At 40.1% G+C, this 25,676-nt stretch overlaps 1 protein-coding gene, 1 non-coding gene and 1 pseudogene across 2 annotated transcripts in view; 1 reads left to right on the forward strand and 2 right to left on the reverse strand.

Moving 5' to 3' along the window:
• Nucleotides 1-12,185, reverse strand: part of MCM6 (minichromosome maintenance complex component 6) — a 39,044-nt gene extending 26,859 nt beyond the window's left edge. The window contains exons 1-4 of the mRNA XM_027055872.2: nucleotides 11,986-12,185; nucleotides 8,085-8,231; nucleotides 3,785-3,895; nucleotides 2,371-2,620 (exon numbers count right to left, since the gene is read on the reverse strand). Of these exons, the coding sequence (XP_026911673.1) occupies nucleotides 2,371-2,620; nucleotides 3,785-3,895; nucleotides 8,085-8,231; nucleotides 11,986-12,092 (615 nt within the window). The 5' untranslated portion in view covers nucleotides 12,093-12,185. The remainder of the gene's footprint in view (nucleotides 1-2,370; nucleotides 2,621-3,784; nucleotides 3,896-8,084; nucleotides 8,232-11,985) is intronic.
• Nucleotides 12,186-22,459: 10,274 nt separating this feature from the next.
• On the forward strand, nucleotides 22,460-23,524 carry LOC128312112 (tigger transposable element-derived protein 1-like; annotated as a pseudogene).
• On the reverse strand, nucleotides 23,477-23,565 carry LOC113598380 (small nucleolar SNORD12/SNORD106). The gene has a single exon (XR_003419044.1). It is a non-coding gene; the product is annotated as a small nucleolar SNORD12/SNORD106 (small nucleolar RNA).
• Between the last annotated feature and the right edge of the window lie 2,111 nt (nucleotides 23,566-25,676).

Here is a 25,676-nt window from a genome sequence, read left to right on the forward strand (position 1 = left end):
CGAGCCCCACATTGGGCTCTGCGCACTGATCACAGAGCCTCTTGGGATTCTGTCTCCCTCTTTCTCTGACCCTCCTCTGCTCTCTCTCTCTCAAGAAATAAACCAGGGCACCTGGGTGGCTCAGTCGGTTGAGCGTCCGACTTCGGCTCAGGTCATGATCGCGCGGTCTGAGTTCGAGCCCCGCGTCAGGCTCTGTGCTAACAGCTCAGAGCCTGGAGCCTGTTTCAGATTCTGTGTCTCCTTCTCTCTCTGACCCTCCCCCATTCACGCTCTGTCTCTCTCTGTCTCAAAAATAAAAATAAAACGTTAAAAAAAGAAACCAATAAAAAAAATTAAAAAAACATTTTTCTGAGGTGCCTTGGTGGCTCAGTCGGTTGAGTGTCAGCCTTTGGCTCAGGTCATGCGTGATTTCAGTTTGTGGGTGCAAGCCCCATGATGGGCTCTGCACAAACAACTCAGAGTGTGGAGCCTGCTTGTAATTTGGTGTCTCCCTCTCTCTCTGCCCTTCTACCACTTGAGCGCACATGCACTCTCTCACTCAAAAATAAACATTAAAAAAAAAAAAAAACTCTAAAAAATTTTTTGCCCCTCCTTGTCCTGACTATGTAGTTAAATATCTGCTCTGTTCCATCTTCCTCCAAATTTTCAGGGAAATATTATGAAAAATTTCACATACTCAGGGTGCTTGGGTGGCTCAGTCAGTTGAGCGACTGACTTCAGTTCAGGTCATGCATGATCTCATGACTCGTGGGTTCGAGCCCCATATCGGGCTCTGTGTTAACAACTCACAGCCTGGAGCCTGCTTCTGATTCTGATTCTCCCTGTCTCTCTCTCTCTGCCCCTTCCCTGCTCATGCTCTCTCTCCTTCAAAAGTAAACATTTAAAAAAATTAAAAAAAAAAAATTCACATACTCTATACACTCCACCTCAACACTACCTTTTTTTTTTTTTTTTAAAGTTTATTTGAGAGAGAGCGAGAGCACACAGGCTCAAACGGAGGAGGGGCAGAGAGAGAAGAGAAAAAGGGAATTCCAAGCAGGCTCCAGACTCAGCTCAGATCATGACACAGGGCTTGATCGATCTCACAATCCTGAGATCATGACCTGAGCTGAAATCAAGAGTCAGTCACCCAACTGACTGAGCCACCCAGCCAGGCACCCCAACACTACTGTCAATATTACTTAGACACACACATATTTTTACCGTATTATTTGAAAAATGCATAAAAATCAAAATACTTCACCCCTAACTATTTTAGCATTCATCTCCTAAGAGTAAAGACATCCTATATAACCACAGTATCTTTACCATACCAAGAAAATTAAATAATATTTAATTCTATAAAATCTATTATCTAGACCATCCTTAAATTTCCTCAATTGTGAATAATGTCCTTTATTACAACTGTTTTTTGTTTTTTCAAACCAAGACCTAATCTAGATTTATACTTTATATTTGGCTATGTTCTTTTTCAAACACAAAACACCTCTTACCCAAAGTTGTTGGTGGAGTATGTGCTTCATATAAACTAAGTAACAGACTGATGCTACACTAAATAAGGGATAAAAACTGAAGTTAATATTAATTATTTTAGTGTGGTACTCATTCCCTCATGCTTGAGTGCTTGAGCAGCTGCACCTTTTCTTTTCCTTTGCCTATCACAGAGTTACTAAGTCCTGTACAGATCTGAGACATGCGCCCCCTGCAACCTCATTCTTATTGCTACCATCCAACTCTTGCCCAGGTAACTACAACTATCTCATTATTAGTTTGTTGTTATATGCTATACATCAATGTCCCATTAATCTACCTTTAAAAAAGAAAGGTTCACATATATTCCCCTTTTTTATCAAGAAAGGTCTGAACTTCCCAACCTGAGATTTTAAGGCTCTGCATACCTACATGCCTCACACCAAATCATCCTTCAGATGATCTCCAATTTGGCTCCTCTATTTCAATCATGATAATCCTCACTGCCATCAATAAACATGTCCATTTTCGCCTGTCCTTTTATTCATGCCTCCCTCCCTCCTAACCATCAACTTGAGTGTATCTAACAAGTTTCCACTTCTTCAAAGTTTTAACACTAGTTCTTCATCATCATCATCATCATCATCATCGTTTACTATTTATTCTCTCACAAAATATTGTCATAGTCTGAAGGAGCTTCCAATCCAAGTTATTAAAGTTTAAGACACATTTATACATTGATAATTGAAATCGGCATTAAGAGTTTTGGGTTTAAATCTGTAGTCACATATAATGATCTTCCACTTACATTGTCTAAATAAGCTTGTAACAACTGCCATGTGCCTAGAAGTGAATTATTAGCATAGACTGAATCTGAAACAAACAGAAGTTAAAAAATACCTTTTGAAAATCAACAAATCTCGATTTATTTGTATCCAGCAAGAATCTCCTTCTGTTGGCACAAACTGGATTTCGGCAGATGTTCGGCTGTGTGTATTTGAACTGCTGTTCTACATCCTTGATCACTGTCTGACAGTCCAAGCACAAAAATGTCCCACTCACAAGCTCTGGGTGAACTGGATGAGTCCGTACCACCTGCCCACTGATGCGAGTGAGCAAACCAATTCTGGATGAGGTAAGTTCTCGAATTCTGTTTAAAGACAGATGTACCATTAGTAAATATTGTAAATATTCATTTTCAACCTAAGAAATATTTCCATTTTAATGACAGGGTATTCAATGATAATTATGATAAAAACAAAAAAACCAAAAAAAAAAAAAACAAACAACTAAATAAATAAACAAATAAATAAATGGAAAGAAGGAATTCTTTGCAGATTCTTCTCCAAGAATGATTTAGTCAATGTGCCTATTCCTAAATTACACAATGCTTATGTATTCACAGCAAAATACACAAATATGAAAAAGTAAATAAAGGATACCAAAGAAATGAAATTACAGTTATAAAACAAGATGATCCCATTTTATATGCAAATATATTTTTTGCTTACCTACTATTTCTAAGTAAGCTGTATTAGTCTCATAGTAATCATACGAAAGACCTCAGCAACTCAGTTCAGAAACACTTCCTTTACCTCACAAGCTCATTTTATATTAAATAACTTGGCCACTTTACAAGTAATTTCAGCAGTTTAAGTTTTCAAAATATCACTTCAATTTCTTCCACTGTATTTATTCTTTAAATAATTCCTAAAGGGGCATGCCTGGGTGGTTCAGTCGGTTAAACATCCGACTTCAGCTCAGGTCATGATCTTGCGGTCCATGAGTTCAAGCCCCGCGTCGGGCTCTGGGCTGATGGCTCAGAGCCTGGAGCCTGCTTCCGATTCTGTGTCTCCCTCTCTCTCTGCCCCTCCCCCGTTCATGCTCTGTCTCTCTCTGTCTCAAAAATAAGTAAAAACATTAAAAAAAAAATTAAAAAAATAAATAAATAAAATAAATAAATAACTGCTAAAGGGAAAGAATGTTTTTAAAGTTACGCCATTAAGCTCTGACAAAATTTTTCAAAGATTCATGAAATTCTCTAGACTTTCAGTTTTCTTATTTTCTGACTTGATTGATTTCCCCCCAAATGTCCCCTGCAAGATGTCCTGAAATATGACAATCCCCAGAAGCTGCTTTAACTTACTTTCCATTTCATCTCCCTAGAAAAATGATTTCTCCAAAACCAAACTTTATAGATAACTGAACCTAACTCTTTACATATAGAAGACTACCACCTCCCCACTTTTCTAACCATTAAGTGATGTGTATACTGTTTGGTGAATTCCTTTCCTTTCAAAGAAGAGTCTCTTACTTGTGTCTGGTAGGTAGGTCTTGGAATGCAACATAAAAATCCTTGGCAAGAGGAATCTCTTTTCGGTCTTTGACAAAGGTTTTCAAGGCGCGACATAGGTAAGGGTAAACTCTGAAAAGCAAACAAATAAAAATCACATGACATCTTCAAGAGGCCTACCAAGGCCCCCTTTACCTTTCATGCTTGCAAACAGCTAAGACTAAGCAATTTCACCTAGTTACAACCAAGCCTTAAAATTTAACTATGCAGGACACTTCTATCATCTACTCTAGGTCTATGAGTGTCTTCCAATCCTCTCCTAGCCCAACAAATAGATCTAAGACAACAGAAACACCAATGATAAAATCCTATACCCAAATACCTACTATCTTTATTTATTTTATTTTGTTGTTGTTGTTTTGTTTTATTTTAAATCCAGTAGAGTTTACATACAGTGTAATATTAGTTTCAGGTGTACAATACAGTGATGCAACACTTCCATACAACACCTGGTGCTCATCACAAGTGCACTCCTTAATCCCCATCACCTATTTCACCCGTTGCCCCATCCACCTCCCCTCTGATAGCCATCAGTTTGTTCAGTATAGTTAAGAGTGTGTTTCTTGGTTTGTATCTCTCTCTTTTTTCTTTGGTACAATTACACATTTAAAAAAAAATAAAGACAGCAAGGGCCAGCAATTTAAGCAATAGAACAAACCAGACTAAAATTATTTCATATCCAATCCCAAAAGGTTCCTGAACTTAATTTCTTGTAGATTAAGAGCTAAGGGAATTATAACAAATAAATTCAGCTTCATTATTCAATTGTGAAAACAGAGCTATAATATTTCATGCAATCTCTATTGACATGACTGACCCTAAAGGGGAAAATGATAAGGCATTATTATCACATTTCAACTGAATACATATTTATGTACACCAGCTTTTGTTTGTTTCATATATTAAAAAATTACAGTCCCTTAAGGAAGAAATGCCACAATAAATGAAAGACCTTTTAACCCACAGTAAGGAAACATAACAAAGCCATTATGAATGATGCAGCAGGTTTAGGAAAATGAAAAGTACTATTAAATATGACAGGCTGTCACAAGAGAAATAGTAATCAATGTAATCATAGCAATAAAATAATATTTGTATTTTGTTTCTTTCAAGGAGTTAAAATAACGGACATCTTTTCTAAGTTAACAATTTCAAATAATATGACAAAAATAATAAAAACAAAGATAAAAATCTCTAAATCTGAAGCATATTATTTAAAGTCTGCTCTACATGCTTTTGTCTTAAAATTCTGAGATAATTGCATTTGTATTCTTTTTTCTTCCCTGTGCATGATTATGTTCTTTCTTTTTATAATCTAGTATTCTTTTTTTTCCCTTGCTTTATTTTTTTATTTTCTTAAATTTACATCCAAATTAGTTAGCATATAGTGCAACGATTTCAGGAGTAGATTCCTTAGTGCCCCTTACCCATTTAGCTCATCCCCCACTCCCACAACCCCTCCAGTAACTCTCAGTTTGTTCTCCATATTTATGAGTCTCTTCTGTTTTGTCCCCCTCCCTGTTTTTGTATTATTTGTTTCCCTTCCCTTACGTTCATCTGTTTTGTCTCTTAAAGTCCTTATATGAGTGAAGTCATAGGATTTCTGTCTTTCTCTGAATAATTTCACTTAGCATAATACCTTCTAGTATCCAAGTAGAGGATCCACATGGATCCACGTTCCATCCGCGTAGTTGCAAATGGCAAGATTTCACTCTTTTTGATTGCCGACTAATACTCCATTGTATATATAGAACACATCCTCTTTATCCACTCATCCATCAGTGGACATTTGGGCTCTTTCCATACTTTGGCTATTGTTGATAGTGCTGCTATAAACATGGGGGTGCATGTGTCCCTTCGAAACAACACACCTGTATCTCTTGGATAAATGCCTAGTAGAGCAATTGCTGGGTCGTAGGGTAGTTCTATTTTTAGTTTTTTGAGGAACTTCCATACTGTTTTCCAGAGTGACTGCACCAGCTTGCATTCCCATCTACTATCTTTAAATAATCATTTGGCACCCACAGTACAGGCCACTCCTCTGTCCAAGATGACTATACCTAAACAATCTTGGTGGTTTACAATCTAGCAACACGGCCTCCCGTTTGGTGTCAAGGCCTAGTATATTTTTCTAGGTTTAATTCTTGATTGAAAAATGGACGAGAGGAGCAATATGTGTATGGACATGAGAGCAAACTGGCACTAACAATCCACTTGACTGGTTAGACTGAAGTGTGTATGTCCTCTTGAGGTAGGTTCCTAGTAGCTGTTGCAGCTTGGTTTGTTTCAATAGTGGGATCTGAAGTCCTCTGAAAAATAAGCTTCTTCCTTTCTTTTTCTTTCCTTCCTTCCTTCTTTTTTCCCTTCCCTTCCCTTTCCTGTTTATTTATTTTGAGAGAGAGAGAGCTGCACATGTGCGCAAACAAGGGAGGGGCAAAGAGAATTCCAAGCAGGCTCCACACTGTCAGCACAGAGCCCAATGTGGGGCTCAATCTCGCAAATGGTGAGATAATGACCTGAGCCAAGATCAAGAATTGGATGCTTCTGAGAACCTGGGTGGCTCAGTTGGTTAAGGGGCTCACTTTGGCTCAGGTCATGATCTCATGGTTCATAAATTTGAGCCCCATGTGAGGTGCTCTGCTGTCAGCAGAGTCCACTTAAAATTCTGTCTTCCTCTCTCTGTCTGTCCCCTGCTCGTGCTCGCTCTCAAAAATAAACAAACATAAAATAAATAAAAAATTTTTAAAAAGCGTTGCATGTTTAACCAAATGAGCTATGCAGGCACCCCTGAAAAATGAGCTACTTTTAGGAGACAGAACTGCTGCATAGACTATGTATGAGGTATGAGTAGAGGTGTTTCTACTACCAGCCCGGACTTTCTACCTCCCTCACAACTTTTTCTGCTGTGTATTCTCACAATAAACTCTGCTGCTTATCACCCCCAACCATTCTTGATGATTGGATATGACTAGAAACATTGAAACAGGTATTCCATCTCCCAGCCTACCATGTAAAGGAATGGAGCTGTCTCTCCTTATTCCTGGGTCTTAATTTTCTTTCACACATGTCCACAATGTTTATTTTAACCTGGTTTTATTTATATATATACACATCTGTTTAATCTAAATGCTGACAAAGATTTATGTAAAAAGATGTTTCTTGCTTTATACAGCAATTAAAAATAGGGGCATCTGGGTAGCTCAGTCAGTTGGGCATCCGACTTTGGCTCAGGCCATCATCTCATGGTTTGCGAGTTCAAGCCCCACACTGGGCTCTGTGCTGACAGCTCAGAGCCTGGAGCCTACTTCAAATTCTGTGTCTCCCTCTCTCTCTGCCCCTCCCCTACTCACGCTCTGTCTCTCCCTCTCTCAAAAATAAATAAACACACAAAAAATTTTTTTTTTTTTAATGTTTTCAAGTGGCACCTAGGTGGCTCAGTAAGTTAAGCGTCCAACTTAAGCTCAGGTCATGATCTCACAGTTTGTGAGTTCAAGCCCCAATCTCTGTGCTGTCAGCACAGAGCCTGCTGCGGATCCTCTGTCCCCCTACTCTCCGCCTCTGCCCCTCCGTCTCGTGCTCTATCAAAAATAAACATTCAAAAAAATGTTTTCAAAAGATTTTATATGACATGGAAAAATGTTATACCGTTATGTGAAATGGCAGGAGACTGTGTCTACAATATGATCTCAATAGTTACATACACCTAGAAATACAACAAAACGTGCCAGAAGATTCTTAGGAAATTCCACATTTGCAGACCTGCTCATTCATGATGGTTATCTATGGATGGTGGAATTACATATGTATTCCCTCTACTCATCTCTACTTTCTCTATTTCCTACAACATACACATTACTTTTATAATCAGAAGAAAATTAACCTTTAAGAACAACAATGTCATTTCTTTAAAGACACCCCTGATCAAGAACAGGATCCACACACTTTCTCAAAATACCTACTCCTAGGGCCAAGGGAAAGGATTAAATGAATGACAGACCAAGAGCACTGAATGCCTGACAGAAAGTAAGTGATCCTCTGAAAACTTAGGAAAACTACATAGAAAGCAAAGGTTTCAACATTTGGACGTGTAAAATATTCAGTTCCACAAAGGCCTAAATTTGTTCAGAGCAATACTAAAATGACCACTGGCTGTATCAAAGGGCCTCTCCTTCTGCCTCACAAATGAGTACTTCCAGTCCTAGAAGAGCTGGCTTCACAGGTTCCATGCCTATTTAAAGTAAAGAAGATTAATATAACATACCTATAGAACTCCTCTTGAATGGTGGTAGAAAGTTGTTGATTAAATTGCTCCAGGTCCACAAAACTCACAACCAATGTGTTTCTCTCAGGACGAATGAGCTCCTCTGCTAATTGCAAGTACTTAATTTCTCCATCACTGTTCTGGAACCTGTAGATACACACAAGTCCTATTAAATTGAAGAATTATGCAGTAAAAAGAAGAATCCAAATGCCTGGTAAGTCGGTGTATCGGTTAAAATGACCATCAGCTTTAGGGTCAGACAGGCTCATTTCACTAAATGCATAACATGGGCAAGTACTTATCCCACCTTTTTGAAAAAAAAAAAATTAAGACGTCATTTATCTCATAAGATTACTATGAAGTTTAAATGAGAGAAAGCCTGTAAATGCTTTGCACAGAGCCCAGAACACAGAAAAACTAGGCCTAAACTGCATTTCTTCATTTAATATTTTCTAATAAAAAATGCCAACTATCCTTTTATTATTGTTGTATATAGTTAAGATTGGAAAATATTAGGGGCGCCTGGGTGGCGCAGTCGGTTAAGCGTCCGACTTCAGCCAGGTCACGATCTCACGGTCCGTGAGTTCGAGCCCTGCGTCGGGCTCTGGGCTGATGGCTCAGAGCCTGGAGCCTGTTTCCGATTCTGTGTCTCCCTCTCTCTCTGCCCCTCCCCCGTTCATGCTCTGTCTCTCTCTGTCCCAAAAATAAATAAATGTTGAAAAAAAAAAAAAGATTGGAAAATATTAAATGAAGAAATGCAGTTTGAAATCCAAAGATTCAATTTCTGTAGAGAAAACTGACAGACTAGTTGTTGATTTAAGAACATGAATAAAAATAAATACAGAAATGAGGTGCTTCAATGCCCAAGTCCTCAGAAAAACAGAAACATATACACACAAAATTAAGGATTACCACCACCATTTTTGCTTTTTGTCCTTTTAACATAAATGCAGATTCACTTGGAACCAAAAATCAATTCCTTCTTCAAATACAGCATGCCTAGCTGTCCAATATTTACTGAACATTTATCTGCAAAGCATTACACCAGAGATACTTAAAGCTAAAAATGACAGTGTTGTTCCTGCCCTAGGACTGACATGATCATAGGATCATACCCTCCTATTAAAGAGGTAGCAAGAGAACCTAAATGTCCATGACAAATGAGTAAAGAAAATGTATACATATACAACGGAACACTACTCAGTCTTAAAAAGTAAATTCTGCTATACGTGTCAACATTGATAAACCCTGAGGACATTACACAAAATGAAATACGCCAATCATAGAAAGATAAATACTGCATGATCCTACCTATATGAAATAACTAAATAGTCAAATTTATAGAATCAAAGTGGAATGAGGGTGGCTGGTGGGCTCAGTTGGTAGAGCATGTGACCCTTGATCTCAGGGCAGGGAGCTCAAGCCCCAGGTTGGTGCAGAGCTTACTTTAATTAATTAATTAAATAGTGGAATGATGGCTGCCAGAAGCTAGAGCAAGGGAGGAAAATGTGGAGTCACTAAGCAACAGTCAAGTGAGACTGAATAAGCTTTAAGAGATCTACTGTATAACATTGTATTTACAGTCAATGATAATGTATTGCATAGTTAAAAATTTGTTAAGAGGGTAGATCTCATGTTAAGCGTTCCTTTAACAACAAAAGAAAAAAAGGAGATACAAAAAATGTGCTGTGGGATTATAAATAATTCTGCCCAACAAGAACATCCAGAAAGGCTTTAAGCATTTAAAAGATGACACTGGAGGAGCACCTGGGTGGCTCAGTTGGTTAAGCATCTGACTTTGGCTCAGGTCATGATCCCATGGTTTGTGGGTTTGAGCCCCACGTCAGGCCCTGTGCTGACAGCCCAGAGCCTGGAGCCTGCTTTGGATTCTGTGTCTCCCTTTCTCTCTGCCCCTCACCCACTCACGCTTTGTCTCTCTTGATCTCTCATAAATAAATAAACGTTAAAAAAAAATTAAAAAAAAGAGGACATTGGAATTCAGCCTTGAAAGATGTTTAGAATTTGAAAGAAAACAAAGCAAACACAAACACCAAAAAAACTCCAGTAGTGGTTAGACTCACTATAGATGTTTTCAAGTGGCAATGTCAGAAAAGGTAGAGGAATACAGAGATGACAGGCTGGTTGTGGAAGATGAAACTGGGAAGAGGAGCTGTGAAGAATTTGAGACTTTACTCCATAAACAAGGGCAAATCAAAGCTGGAATTCTGAGGGGGAGTTAACACCCCCCACCCACCCAAACAGAGTGATTTATTTCTCTCATTCATCATTATCCCCAGCATCCAGCTGTATGGTAAACTGCAAGGCAGTTAAGGCAATCATATTCTTCATTAAAATGAAACATTAATTGAGGACTTTTGTAATGTGGTGTGGTGGCTAGGTGGGGTTAAGGATGGGATTTACATTCAAGACAGAAGTGGCTGACAGGTAAAGACACGGTAAGTTTCATTACCAGAGATAATGGAAAATGGCACCTTACCAGCATAAGGGAAGAAAGGATTGGTGCTGCCTGAAAGATTTACAGAGTTTCACAAAGGAGGTATGAGTCTTAAGCTGCGGTTTGAAAGATGAATAGCTGTCAGGCAGAGAATAACAATGCCAAAGATGGGGGATATAAATTATGGTTTCAAATGTATCAGAATTTCATGAGATGGCAGAATTATGCACAATAATAAAAATGTGGAAACAACCCAAATGTCCATGGATGGATGAATGGACAAAAAGTGGTATACGCATACAGTGAGTAATATTATTCAGCCTTAAAAAGAAATCCCGACACAATGCTGTACACGTGGATGAACCTTGAAGACATTATGGTAAGTGAAATAAATTGGTCACAAAAGGCCAAATACTCCAAGTATAGCTCCAAGTACACGAGGTAACTAGAACAGTGAAAGTCATGGTTAAGTAGAATGGTGGCTGCCAGGTGCTGGGGGGTGGGGTGGCGGGTGGGGGGGAATGGGGACTTACTGTTTAGTGGCTGCAGAGTTACAGTTCGGGAAGACCAGAGTTCAGTCGTTGGATGGTGGGGGCAGTTGCTTAACAAAGTGCATATACATACTTAATGACACCGAACTCTACACTTAAACAAGGTTAAATGGTAAGTTTTATGTATATTTTACAATTAAAAAAAATTTCACAAGACATTCCAAAGTCCATCCTCTTAGGGAAAGAAGTAATACATCTGCACGAAGTAACTGGCGGCAGAGGCGGAAACCCAGGCAGTGGGGGATTACGAGAGGCCAGGAGCCTAGAAGGCAACTTAAAAAAAAAAAAAAAAGTGTGTGCGTGTCGGGGGGCTTGCGGTGGAAGGAAACGGAAGGATGGAGGGAAGGAGGGGAATACGCTCAGACACTTTGAAGCAGGTCAGGGCTCACCCGAGCATCTGTCTGCCCTCAGGGTTCACTCGAGTGCCTTTATCTCCATGGGCTCCAAAGGCAGCCCGGGCCCTCGGCGCCCCCAACACCAGGGGCCTGGGTGCCCGGTCCCATCAGGACTCTGCAGGGGCTCCCACTCGGTCTTGCTACTACTTATGCTCCCCGAGCCTCCGTTTCCGCTCAGGTAACCAGGGGCGACGGGATCACCAGCCTTACAGGTTGTGAGGACGGAACGACGGGACCAAAGCGCTGCGCATACCCACGGCACTGGCAGTTTGAGGAAGGACTCAAGATGGGATTTTACCGCTCGCGGCGACCTGGCTAAGCCCCGAGTGGGGAATAGGACGCTCTGCAAGGCACGCGAGCCCCCGGTTCCCCCCCAACATGCGCCGGCCCTAGGGCCCAGCCCGGCCCTGGGAGCCGCGAGTCGGCGGGCTCCCGGGCTCCGGAAGCGGACAGGGGCAGCTCGGGGAAGTTCCGCGAGGAAGGGGCGCCCGCGGACTTACTCCTCCAAGAAATCCAGGAACAGTTTCTGGCATTTCTCCGCCACCTCATCGCGGACTTCCAGGTGCTGGCTGCCGGCGCCCGGCTCCGCTGCCGCCGCGAGGTCCATGGCTGTTCAGTGCTAAGGGGCCGCCACCGCCACGCTCCACCACTACCAACCACTTCACCACAGACGCCACCACTTTGCGCGCGCCGCCGCCGCCGCTACCGCCCGCCCCCTCGCCCACAGGGATTGCCGGAACCAATCGTGGCGCAGGAACTCGAGGATTTCGCGCCAAACCTGCCCAATGAGCGTGGCTTCTGCATTAGTCCAGCCCACGGAGCCGGGATTTCGCGCCAAATGCAAAGACCGGGAGGAAGCCAGTGGGTTCTGCCTTTGCGCCTGCGTAGTGTGGTCTTGTCGCTGGCAACTTGGTTTCTGCAACAGGTTTACGAGTGGGATCCGTGTCCCGGTGGCTTTTCACATGTTTTTCATATCATTTCACTGATATTAATTGAGCAGTAGACATAAAGCTCTATGGAGGAGAAAAATGAGTAAGATTCAGACCTGCTTGAGCCGTTGTAAGTGGAGGAAATACAACTGTGCAAGAGCCCGAAGAGATATAGACGTAGTACCAGGGACGGAGTTTGGCAGTTACTGTGGTTAATTCCCCTCTTAAACAGAACTGTTGGCTTGCGCCCTCTTGATTTTCTTTACTCCCTCTCAGGCCGTCTTTACCCCACTTCCTTCCACTTGCTTTTTTCCCATCTCTTTGGCTATTCTTGGTTAGCCGTCTATTGTTGGTGCCTCTTCTTTAGTGAGTTCCTGAAATGGTCTGGTCCCAGAGCCTTCATTTCTCCTGAAGCTCTGTTGGGCGACCCTCTTCACTCCTGTTGTTGTGGGATTGTTGAGCGAGCCCTGTCAAGAAGGAATTCTTGAGAGGTTTTACAGTGCAACTTAGCAATTTTAAGGACAGGACCTGTGGGTAGAAAGACCTACACCTTTGCTGTATGAAAGCTGGTGGTTATATAGTGTTCAAGGGGGAGGAGGGGACGTGCAGGGAGTATTAGATCATTACTGTTTTCTTCGAATTTCTACTTGTAAAACTACTTTCACAAGATTTCTCTTTCTATATTAAAAATGTAGCAACCAGCAAGTATTTGATCCTTATCAGAACTATACAGGCTATAGGTCAGCCTTCTAGACTAAAGGTGAACATTTTTCTGCTTCTATCCCTCATCATCATAGCTTCTGGGTGCTGATGACTTCTACCTTGTATATCACCAACTGGGACTCTTTGGCCTGTAAGAGATTAAGAGAAGCCTGGACCATTTCCTTTTTGAGGTTTCCACACATGAAAAATTTTTTTCTTAAAGCCAAACAGGGTGACAGAAGTTATAGTAATTACTTTAACACCAGCCCCCCCCCCCACACACACAGATACACTCTTCACATACCAGACTTAACAAAACTGCTCATTGCTGATGTACTGCAGTGTATCTGAGACTGTATGTATTACCTCATTTGAAGGGGAACCATTGTGGCCCTGTATCCCTCAGCTCTTCACAAGCTCCAGATTCTGGACATCACCACTTGCATGCATTTTAGGAGTCTCAGACTCACTGTGCTACAGGACAATCATAACCCTCATACACTAAGAATGGATTCAGGAGATAACTAGAGCAGTTTGCCGACCCAACCGTGTCTCTTCCTCTCCAAAGTTCTCATCTTTCTTTACCATTTTTCCTTTCTGCCCTTCTCTTTCTCTTCTATCCTCAGCGTCAATTTCTCAGAGCTTTAGTCTCATGTACAGAAGGAAAAAAGCAAGGAAAAAGAGTGCAGAGTTCCAGGCTAATTTGGAACGAGGCTTGCTCAGAGAATTGGGATTTCCTCTTTCTCAGCACTCCACAACTCACAGATCCTCCCTTCTTCCCTCAGACATGCACGTCTGACCCAGAATAGTAGCTCAGGTCTCCAAGTGAGGGTTGTGGGGACACCTTCCATAGCAGGAGGAGGGTGTGGGTTATGAAACATCTCTGTGCCATATCTCAGAGAGTTGTATGCCTGTGTGTGTGTGTGTGTGTGTGTGTGTGTGTGTGTGTGTGTGTGTTTAGGTCTGAGACTGCTATCCTTAGAAAGGCGTGCTTGCAAGGTTAGCCTTTGGCTGGCATTTGGGAACTTGACTGGTAAAAGTTTCCTACACTGATAAGACACTTTCCCTAAATGAAAAGGATTGCTCACTAGACTAAAATGTTTGTGCAAACAATTTGGTTTGTGCTGAATTTGTTCTAAGAACTGGAATCTTGATATGTGCTAGGTAGAGGGTGCCTGTGTGACCTGCTCCCAGTAAAAACTCTGAGATTCTTTAATGAGCTTCCCTGGTAGACAGTGTGACATGCATTGTCACAGTTTGATGCTGGGGCAGAATTAAATGCATTCTATATGACTCCATAGGAAGAGGACTCTGGGATGTTTGTGTTTGGTCTCCTTTGGACTGCTCCATGTGCATTTTCTCTTTGCTGATTTTATTTTCTATCCTTTTGCTGCAATAAATGGTAGCTGTGAGTATAATCATATGCTGAGTCCTGTGAGCATTCCTAGCAAATTATCAAAACTGAGGATGCTTTTGTGGACCCCCAGTACAACATACATGTCTGTTTTTACCTTCTTACTAAAGAGAATTTTAAACATAAACAAATGTAGACAGAATAGTATAATGGACTTCCATTATAAGCTGCAATAACCATCAACATGTGGCCATTCCTGCTCCAATCACACACCTCTCTGCTTTTCCTTCTTCATTATTACTATTATATTTTTTAAAAAAATCTGTTTCAGAATGGTCTTAGATTTACTAAAAATTGCAAAAGATAGTACTGGGTTCTTACATATTCAATGCCCATTTTTCCCTATTGGTAACATCTTACTTTAAAGAACCAACTTTTTAAATAACTTTTTTTTAAAATTTTTTTTTTAACGTTTATTTATTTTTGAGACAGAGAGAGACAGAGCATGAACGGGGGAGGGGCAGAGAGAGAGGGAGACACAGAATCGGAAACAGGCTCCAGGCTCTGAGCCATCAGCCCAGAGCCCGACGCGGGGCTCGAACTCACAGACAGCGAGATCGTGACCTGAGCTGAAGTCGGACGCTTAACCGACTACGCCACCCAGGCGCCCCTTAAATAACTTTTTAAAGAACCAACTTTGGCACAGTACTAGTAGCTAAACTACATACTTTTTATGGATTTTGCTAGTTTCCCCCTAATGTCCTTTTTCTCTTCTGGGATTCCATCCAGGATACCACTTACATGGAGTTATCATGTCTCCTTAGTCTCCTCTCGTCTGTGACAATTTCTTTAAAAAAAATTTTTTTTTAACATTTATTTATTTTTGAGACAGAGAATGAATGAGGGAGAGTCAGAGTGAGGGAGACACATAATCTGAAACAGGTTCTGGGCTCTGAGCTGTCAGCACAGAGCCCGAAGCAGGGCTCGAACTCACGGGCCGCGAGATCATGACCTGAGCCGAAGTCGGACACTTAACTGACTGAGCGCCCCTCGTCTGTGACAATTTCTTAGACTTTCCTTGGTTTTGATGGCTTTGATAGTTTTGAGGTATACTGCTCAGATATTTTGCAAAACATTCCTTAGGTGGGATTTGTCTGATATGTTTGCCATGGTTAAACTGTGGTTATGGGTTTGGGAAGGAAGATCACAGAGGTAAAGTATGGTTCTCACCACTCTTTTATAATTTTACAAATCCTAGATATAATATCATTTCATATGTAGATATTTCAGAATGAATCTCTAAAAGATACAGGTTATTGGAATATTACTCAGTAATAAAAGAGAATGAGATCTTGCCATTTGTGACAACATGAATGGACCCAGAGGTTATTATGTGAAGTGAAATAAGTCAGGTAAAGACAAATACCAGATGCTTTTACTTATAAGTGGAATCCAAAAAACAAAACAAATGAACAAACAGAAACAGAATCATAAATACAAAGAACTGATGATTGCCAGAGGGGAAGGAGGTGGGGGGGGGATGGGTGAAACAGGTGAAGGGGATCAAGAGGTACAAACTACCAGTTATAAATAAATCATTGAGATGAGAGTACAGCATAGGAAATATAGTCAATAAAATTGTAATAACAGATGGTGACAAATGGTGACTGTACTTATGGTGGTGAACACTGAGTAATGTATACAATTGTTGAATCACTATGTTGTACACTTGAAACTAATATAACATTGGATGGCAACTATATTTCAATTAAAAAAGGGCTATTTTTCCTGAGACATATCTTTGGCTGGGAAGGAATCTTCCTTCAAACAGCTGTAGCAGAACAGATTAATGATGCTGATTCTTTTAAATCTAACTGTAATATTTTCCTGGTTTACCAATACTTTAATTACTATGAATAAAACTAGCAGATTAAAATTTTATGTGATTTATTTTAGCCGATGTGCATTATTCGATAAGATATTTATCAAACATATGAAAATATCAAACATAAATTTTCTTTCAAACATAGTCAATCCCCATCTTATAAAATATGTAATATATCCAGGGGTGCCTGGGTGGCTCAGTCGGTTAAGCATCTGACTTCAGCTCAGGTCATGATCTCACGGTTCATGGGTTCGAGCTCCGTGTTGGGCTCTGTGCTGACAAGCTTGGAGCCTGAAGTCTGCTTCAGATTCTGTGTCTCCGTCTCTCTCTGCCCCTCCCCCACTTGTGCTCTCTCTCTCTCTCTCTCTCTCTCTCTCAAGAATAAACATTAAAAATTTTTAAAAAATATATAATATATCCTACTTCTTACTAATAAAATAAAAAAATTTTATGCTAGCTACTGACCAATTAGGTTTCAGCAGTACTTGATGAAATGTCTTTTTAGTCATTTGCCTTTCTCTTTAGTTACTTACATATGAGAAGTTTGAACATGATGTCTATCAAAAGTAGCAGTGTGAATGATGGCAGTTTTAGCTATTTTTATGTAATACTTATTTAATTTTTCCCCAAAGCTAAAAGTCAGAATTAGACACACACAAAGAGTTACTGAAAAAATATTTAAAACTGTCATCATACTTCTCATTTCATAATTTATTTAAACTATGCCTTACATTGTATTATTATAAATTAAAAGAATGAGAAACTGCATACAAGTTTATTGTTGTTTTTATAGCTTTTATAAAAATGGGTATGTTAGTGACATTGTATCTATGTTATTTTAATATTGATTTGACTGCTTTTAATCATAAGTTTTATAAATTGTGTTCCATATTTTGTTTCCCAATGGTTTTTAGACTATTTCTTGAAACAAGTACCAACATGTCTGAATTGAAAAATGAAGTTGTATTTTTTCTAACAAACAGTAAGTATGATTAAGCTGACTTACTATTTTTTTATTTTTTAATTTTTTTTAATATTTATTTTGAGAGAGAGACAGCGTGTGAGCAGGGGAGGGGCAAAGACAGAGCAGGAGACACAGAATATGAAGCAGGCTCCAGGCTCTGAGCTGTCAGCACAGAGCCCAATACTGGGCTCAAACCCACAGACCATGAGATCATGACCTGAGCCAAAGTTTGACGGTTAACCGACTGAGCCACCCAGGCGCCCCATATTAAGCTGATGTAAAATGAGGATGGGCTTTGCTTAGTGGGTTAAATGGTGGACATTTCCCAGACTTTGAATGACCTAAATCTTCAGCTCCCAGATTTTGATGAAAACATATTTTTAAAAGATTATAAAATGAAAGCACTTCATTAAAAAATTAACACACATATATATGCCTAGCTTAAAGAGACATACTGGACTATTTACAAAAGAAATTATATGATGTCAGAAATTTGTTCCTGAATAATTTGGCATCAGGAGAGATGGATGGTGGGCTTATAGGTCCAAGATAGGACTAGGTGATGGATACATGGGGGTGCATGGAGCTGAGCTGTCAAGTGTCTGAATAGCTGATTCAAGCAGCTAGCCCAAAATGAAAGTCTTAAATCCCTTACTGCTTTTAGCAAGTTACTAAAAATGGAAAAAGCAAAGACTTCTCTGTTGCACTTCCCCCATGGACTAATGGGTAATGGAGGGTTAGGTGGATCAGTGCAGATGTGGGGGTCATCTCACTGTTGAGGGAGCCTTGAACAAAAGGCTACAGTGGTTTTATGGACACTGAGGTGGAGGGTAGAATGAAGGGGAAAGTACTGAGGTGGTGTGGGAAAAAAATGTCTTCAAGGTTTCACCTTCCTCTCTTCTATAAGGAGATCTCAGCAGACCTGAAGAAGACTTCTGCCCAAGGCTTCAGATAGAAAAACCTAAGAATGAAGTTTAGGAATGTAAATATGTGAAGAGTATGACCAGCCAAAGGGGTCTGAGTCCTTGACTGCATCTCTCTTCTGAGATTGTGATGCATTGGCTGTGTACCAGTCTGGTGTGGGGAGGGCACCTTTCCCCTATGAGGCCTTCCAGGTAAAGCCTTCATACTTACCTATTGCCAGGCCTGAAAGATCACAAATAGACTTTTAACCCGGAGCTGGACTCCTCAATCAGTAGACCCCATGGTAATTTGCCTACTGCTGTGCTATAAGGTGGGAATCTTAGTATGAGTTGTAGTATAGGATTCCATGTTGGTAGATCAAAAATTTTAAGCTGCTGGATATTGCTACTAGATGAGGCTTTATGGAAAGGAAAAGGAAGGGGAGGGGAGGGGAGGGAAAGCGGGGCAGGGGGGAAGAGGAGGGGAGGGGAGAGAAGGAAAACCTATACCATAAGTATGTGTTGAGTCAAGTCAAGATGAATTGCTGACCTTTCTAGGGTAGAAGGGTCCAGTGTAATCAACGTGCTAAAAAGTGAATGGTTGGTTTCCTCAAGAGATGGTGCCATACTGGGGCTCAGCACTGATTTCTGTCACTGACAGATATGACATTTAGCAGTGAGAGTAATTAGATCAGCTTTGATGTGTGGAAACTCATACTGGGGCAACATATGCTATCTCTGTCACCTGACTACTCTTTCAAGAGCCTATTGTGCCAGTCTTGCAGTGGCTGATGACAGAAGCTGGCTTACATCAACTGGCCCAGTCACTCTGTATACCAATGCCTCTTCCATGGTGATTTTTCTCTGATGGGCATTAACTTATGACACTAAGGTCTTTACATTTTGTGCATATGCCTTTTCTATAAATCTCCTTATTCCCAATTTCCAATCTTCCTCTTTCCCAGCCTCCAACTAATCAGCATAGCCATTTCCTTTGCCTGTAAATGAATGCATAGCTTTACCTGGGACCACTTCTTTTTCTACACAAAACAGATAGCCAGAGGCACTGTCCACTGGGAGGATCTCAAATCCTTCAAGTCTACCCTTGAGTGGTAGTAGTGTACAACAGTAGTCACCTGTCAAGTCAGCCCAACCATTAACTAAGATGTTCCTTTTCTCCTCTGCCAACTGGTCTTAATCTTCTTTCCCCATCTACCCCATCAGATTATCCTGATTATCTGACTTACTTGCGCCTTTTTCTATTCATGTCCAGTCCCAGATGCCAATCACTATCTTATGACGGATTGCTTTTTTTTATTTAACTTTATTTTTTATTTTTTAAAATTTACATCCAAATTAGTTAGTATATGGTGAACCAATGATTTCAGTAGATTCCTTAATGCCCCTTACCCATTTAGCCCATCCCGCCTCCCACACCCCTCCAGTAACCCTCTGTTTGTTCTCCATATTTAAGAGTCTCTTCTGTTTTGTCCCCCTCCCTGTTTTTATATTATTTTTGTCTCCCTTCCCTATGTTCATCTGTTTTGTCTCTTAAAGTCCTCATATGAGTGAAGTCATATGATTTTTGTCTTTCTCTGACTAATTTCACTTAGCATAATACCCTCCAGTTCCATCCACATAGTTGCAAATGACAAGATTTCATTCTTTTTGATTGCTGAGTAATACTCCATTGTATGTATATATATATATATATATATAGTATATATGTATATATATATACATTGTATGTATATATATTGTATATATGTATATATATACATACAATGGAGTATTACTCAGCAATCAAAAAGAATGAGAAAAGAATCAAAAGAATATATATATATATACACACCACATTTTCTTTATCCATCCATCCATCGATGGACACTTGGGCTCTTTCGACACTTTGGCTATTGTTGATAGTGCTGCTATAAACATTGGGGTGCATGTGTCACTTCGAAACAGCACACCTGTATCCCTTGGATAAATGCCTAGTAGTACAATTGCTGGGTCATAGGGTAGTTCTATTTTTAGTTTTTTGAGAAACCTCCATACTGTTTTCCAGAGTGGCTGCACCAGCTTGCATTCCCACCAAAAATGCAAAAGAGATCCTCTTTCTCCATATCCTTGCCAACATCTGTTGTTGCCTGAGTTGTTAATGTTAGCCATTCTGACAGGTGTAAGGTGGTATCTCATTGTGGTTTTGATTTGTAGTTCCCTGATGATGAGTGATGTTGAGCATTTTTTCATGTGTTGGTTGGCTATCTGGATGTCTTCTTTGGAGAAGTGTCTATTCATGTCTTTTGCCCATTTCTTCACTGGATTATTTGTTTTTTGGGTGTTGAGTTTGTGATGGATTGTTTTGACCCTTATAATTTGGTGGATCTGACAGAACCCAGCACATAATGGGAAGGTCTAGCCACATGTTACTTAATGTCCTATAGCCAGGTGCCCTATCTCCACCAGGGCCCTGTAGCAAGCCAGGGGCTATTTACTGAATGGTGTATAGTTTTTGCTGCAGATGGCATAGTATTGCTCCAGAAGCTACGGGGATTATGTTTGACTCTCCTATTGAGACCTCCTATAAAATCCTCAGGCAACTTTTCCCATCACTAATACTATTAGAACCATACATTCTGCTACTTGAACCACAGCCTGGACCTAGTGAAGAGACTCTCCTGTTGTAAGCACTACTCACACCTGACAGCATTCCATGTAGATGGGTCAGAAAAGTATTCTGTGAAGTAGTCTGTTAAGAGTTATTATTTAAAAAAAAAAGTTATTAGTTCCATGTATTTTGGACTTAGTAAAAATAAACTAGGATATTATTGTTACTATTACTACTATTATTACAATTTTCGATGTCTTATAAAAAGTGGGGCAATTATAAAAATGTTATGGAGGAAATCTCTCTTTAATCCACAGTCGTGAATGTAGCACAGTGCCTTCTGCAAGTACTTCTGTAGTAACTGTCAGGGCAAAAGGAAGGAATCCCAGTGAGCAGATCTTTTAGGATGCTCTTCAATGATAGGTTTCTTTAAAAACATTCAAGAGGGTCAGCTGGCTGGCTCAGTTTGTTGGGCGTCCAACTTTAGTTCAGGTCATGATCTTGCAGTTTGTGAGTTCAAGCCCCGCATCGGGCTCTGTGCTGACAGCTCGGAGCCTGGAACCTGCTTCAGATTCTGTGTCTTTCTCTCTCTCTGCCCCTCCCCTGCTCATGCTCTGTTTCTCTCTCTCTCTCAAAAATAAATATTAAAAAGAAATTAAAAAATGAAAAAATTCAAGAAGTGCTTTTCTTTCCTATCACCTTAAAATAAAAATGAAAAAAAAACCACACAAAAAAACAGAACCTTTAGTATTTGAAATGACAGTCACATGCGCATTTTCAAAATCCATTTTGTATATATGTTTAACCTCACCATGTCTGCTTGCCTTGTTATGGCAAAAAAAAACAACAACAGAATTTTGAAATTAGTATTTTAACCTTTTTCATTATTGTTATATTTGTGGTGGTGATCTGTGATCAGTGATCTTTGATGTTATTATAATTGTAATTGTTTTGTGGCCATACAAACCATGCCCATACGATGGTGAACTTAATTGACAAATGTGTGTGTTCTGACTGTTCCATCTACCAGCCATTCCCCCATCTCTCTACCTCTCCTTGGGCCTCCCTATTCCCTGAAACACAACAATATTGAAATTAGGCCAATTAATAACCCTACAATGGCATCCAAGTGTTCAAGTGAAAGGAAGAGTCACACATCTCTCACTCTAAATCCAATGCTGGAATGATTAAGCTTAGTGAGGATGACATGTTAAAAGCTGAGATAGGCTGAAAGTTGGGCCTCTTGTGCCAAAGAGTTAGCCAAGTTGTAAATGTGAAGGAAAAGTTCTTGAAAGAAATTAAGAGTGCTACCCCAGTAAACAATACCTAAATGACAAGAAAGCGAAACAGCCTTATTGCTGATATGCATAAAGTTCTAGTGGTCTGGATAGATCAAAGCAACCACAACACTTCCTTAACCAAAGCTTAAGCCAGGGCAAGGCTCTAGCTCTCTTTAATACTTTTTCCCCCTAACGTTTATTTATTTTTGAGAGCGGGGGGAAGGGCAGAACGGGGGCGGGTGGGGGGGAGATAGAGGATCTGAAGCAGGCTCCGTGCTGACAGCAATGAGCCCAATATGGGGCTTGAACCCATGAACCATGAGATCATGACCTGAGCATGACCTGATGCTCAACCGACTGAGCCACCCAGGTGCCCACTCCTAGCTCTCTTCAATTCTGAGAGAGTTGAGGAAGCTGCAGAAGACAAATTGGAAGCTAGCAGAGGTTGGCTCATGAGGTGTAAGAAAAGAAGCCATCTGTGTAACATAAAAGTGCAAGGTGAAGCAGTGAGTACTGATGTAGAAGCAGCAGCAACTTATGTAGGACATCAGCCTAAAGTAACTACTAACGTGGATTACACTAAACAGATTTTCAATGTAGACAAAATAGTCTTCTATTGAAAGAATATGCCACCCAGGACTTTCATAGCTAAAGAGAAGTCAATGCCTGGTTCCAAAGCTTCAGAGGACAGGCTGATGTTAGCAGCTAATGCAGCTGGTGATGTGAAGTTTAAGCCAGTGCTTACTTACCATTCTGAATATCCTAGGGCCCTTACGAATTATGCTCAAGCTACTCTGTCTGTGGTCTATAAACAACAAAGGCTGGATGAAAACACGTCTATTTACAACATGGTTTATTGATTATTTTAAGCCCACTGTTTGAGACCAACTTCTCAGATAAAAGATTCCTTTAAAATTATTACTGCTCAGTGACAGTGCAGCTGGTCACCCAAGAGCTCTGATGGAGATGTGCAATGAGATGAATGTTTTCATGTCTGCTAACACAACATCCAGTCTATAAACCATGGATCAAGGAGTAATTTTGACTTTCAAGTCTTATTATTTAAGAAATACCTTTCAGGTATTGGCTGTGGCTCCAATGGATGATGATTCCTCTGATGGAGCTGGGCAAAGACAATTGAAAACCTGAAAAGGATTCACCATTCCAGATGCCATTAACAACATTCATGATTCATGGGAAGTGGTCAAAATATCATCACAAACAGGACTTTGGAAGAAGTTGATTCTAACTCTCATGGATGACTTTGAGAGGTTCAAACTTCACTGGAGGAAATAGCAGGAGAACTAGAATTAGAAGTGGAGCCTGAAGGTGACTAAATTGCTGCTATTTTTTTTTAAATTTTTATTTCCAATGCATCAGAAAACACTGGTTAATGGTTCAGTTAGATCAACAAAGTTAATATGACTGAGGGGAAACTTATGTCATCAACTGCAGAATTGCTTCTATCTTAAGATAAAAATGTAATGGATGAGGAATTCCTTCTTATGGATGAACAAAGAATGTAGTTTCTTGAGATGGAATCTCCTCCTGATGAAGGTTGCTGAAATGACAACAAAGGACTTAGGATATTATATTAATTCAGTTGATAAAGCGGTGGCAGGGTTTAAGAGGATTAATTCTAATTTTGAAAGAAGTTCTACTGTGGGTAAAATATTATCAAACAGTGTTGCATGCTACAGAGAAATTGTTCATGAAGGAGTCAACTGATGCAGCAAGCTTCATTGTTGTCTTATTTTAGGAAGTTGCCACAGCCAACCCAACGTTTAGCAACCGCCACCCTGATCAGTCAGCAGGCATCAACATGGAGACAAGACCCTCTACCAGGCAAAAAGACTACAACTGGCTGAAACCTGGGATGATGGTTAGTTAGCACTTTTTACCAACAAAATACTTTTTTTTTTTTTATTAGACAACAGAAATGTATTTCCCCCCAAATCTGGAGTCTAGAAACCTGACATAGGGTGTCAGCGGGCTTAGTTTCTTCTCAGGCTTCTCTCTTGGCTTGTAGATGGAGATTTCCTTGTCTTCACATGATCATCCTTCTGTGCCCATATCCTTATCTCTTCTTCTTATAAGGGCACCAGTCATGCTGTGTAAGAGTCCATACTGATAACCTCATTTTAACTTCATTATCTCTTTAAACATACTATATCTAACTATAGTCACATTGTGAAGTATGGGGCAGGGATCACAAAGTCAACATATGAATTTCACATACACAATTCAGCCCATGACAAAGGTCTTGGGTCATAATGCAAATTAAGGCCCAAGCTGGAGAGTATATATGTACATATGTACTTATGTACATATATATTATTTACTTGCAATTATTTTTTTTGAGACACAGTAAGTTTGAGATGCATTGAAATCTGTTCACCACTTTGTGCTGGCAGAGCCCAATCCTTCTTACGAGCCACCCCTTAGAGTAAATACAACACCTAGGATTAAAGGGGTCCTCACATGATCTATAGAGGAGGCAAGCTTTCTCAGAACTCTTCTGAGGACAATAATCCCATTCATGAGGGCTCCACACTCACGACCCATTGTAATTCAAATTACCTCCCAAAGACCTCACCTAATCCTATTGCATTAGAGGATAGGAATTCAATATACGAATTTTAGTGAACATAAACATTAATTTCATAATATCACTCACAAGGACTTGATCTACTGTATACTTTCTGTTGTTGAATGAGCCTGGACCTTTTGCTGAAAGATTTCCCACATTCACAGCACTCCTAAGGCCTTTGTCCAGCCTGAACTCTGTGATGATAACTAAGGTCAGTGTGACTGATGAAAGATTTCCCACATTCACTGCACTCATAAGACTCTTTTCCTGTGTGAATTCTCTGGTGTTGAATGAATGTTGCCTTCCACTTAAAAGATTTCCCACATTCATGACACAAAGCTGTTCACCTGAGTGAAACTTTATGTGTACATTGAGGCTATTTTTCTCAGATAAATGGCCTTCCACATTCACTGCACTCATCAGGCCAACAAAGTGCTTTTATTTTTTTATTTTTTATTAAAAAAAATTTTTTTTTAACGTTTATTCATTTTTGAGACAGAGAGAGAGACAGAGCATGAATGGGGGAAGGTCAGAGAGAGAGGGAGACACAGAATCTGAAACAGGCTCCAGGCTCTGAGCTGTCAGCACAGAGCCTGACGCGGGGCTTGAACTCACGGACCGTGAGATCATGACCTGAGCTGAAGTCGGACGCCCAACCGACTGAGCCACCCAGGCACCCCAGCAAAGTGCTTTTAAATGAAGGGATGTACATTGGTATTTTAGACATAATGCTATTACACACTTAACAGACTACAGTATAGTGTAAACATAACTTTTATATGCACTGAAAAACCAAAATAATTCATTTGACTTGCTTTATTGAGATATTCACTTTATTGTGGTGGTCTGGAACGGATGCACAGTATCTCCAAGGTATGCCAGATGTTAATTTGAAAATTATTTCTATAAAGATGTGACTAAATTGGAAAAATGGATAACTATTTTGAAGCTGAAATAATATATATATGTGTGTGTAT

Source organism: Acinonyx jubatus, chromosome C1, assembly GCF_027475565.1.
Source record: "Acinonyx jubatus isolate Ajub_Pintada_27869175 chromosome C1, VMU_Ajub_asm_v1.0, whole genome shotgun sequence".
NCBI classification, from domain to species: domain Eukaryota; kingdom Metazoa; phylum Chordata; class Mammalia; order Carnivora; family Felidae; genus Acinonyx; species Acinonyx jubatus.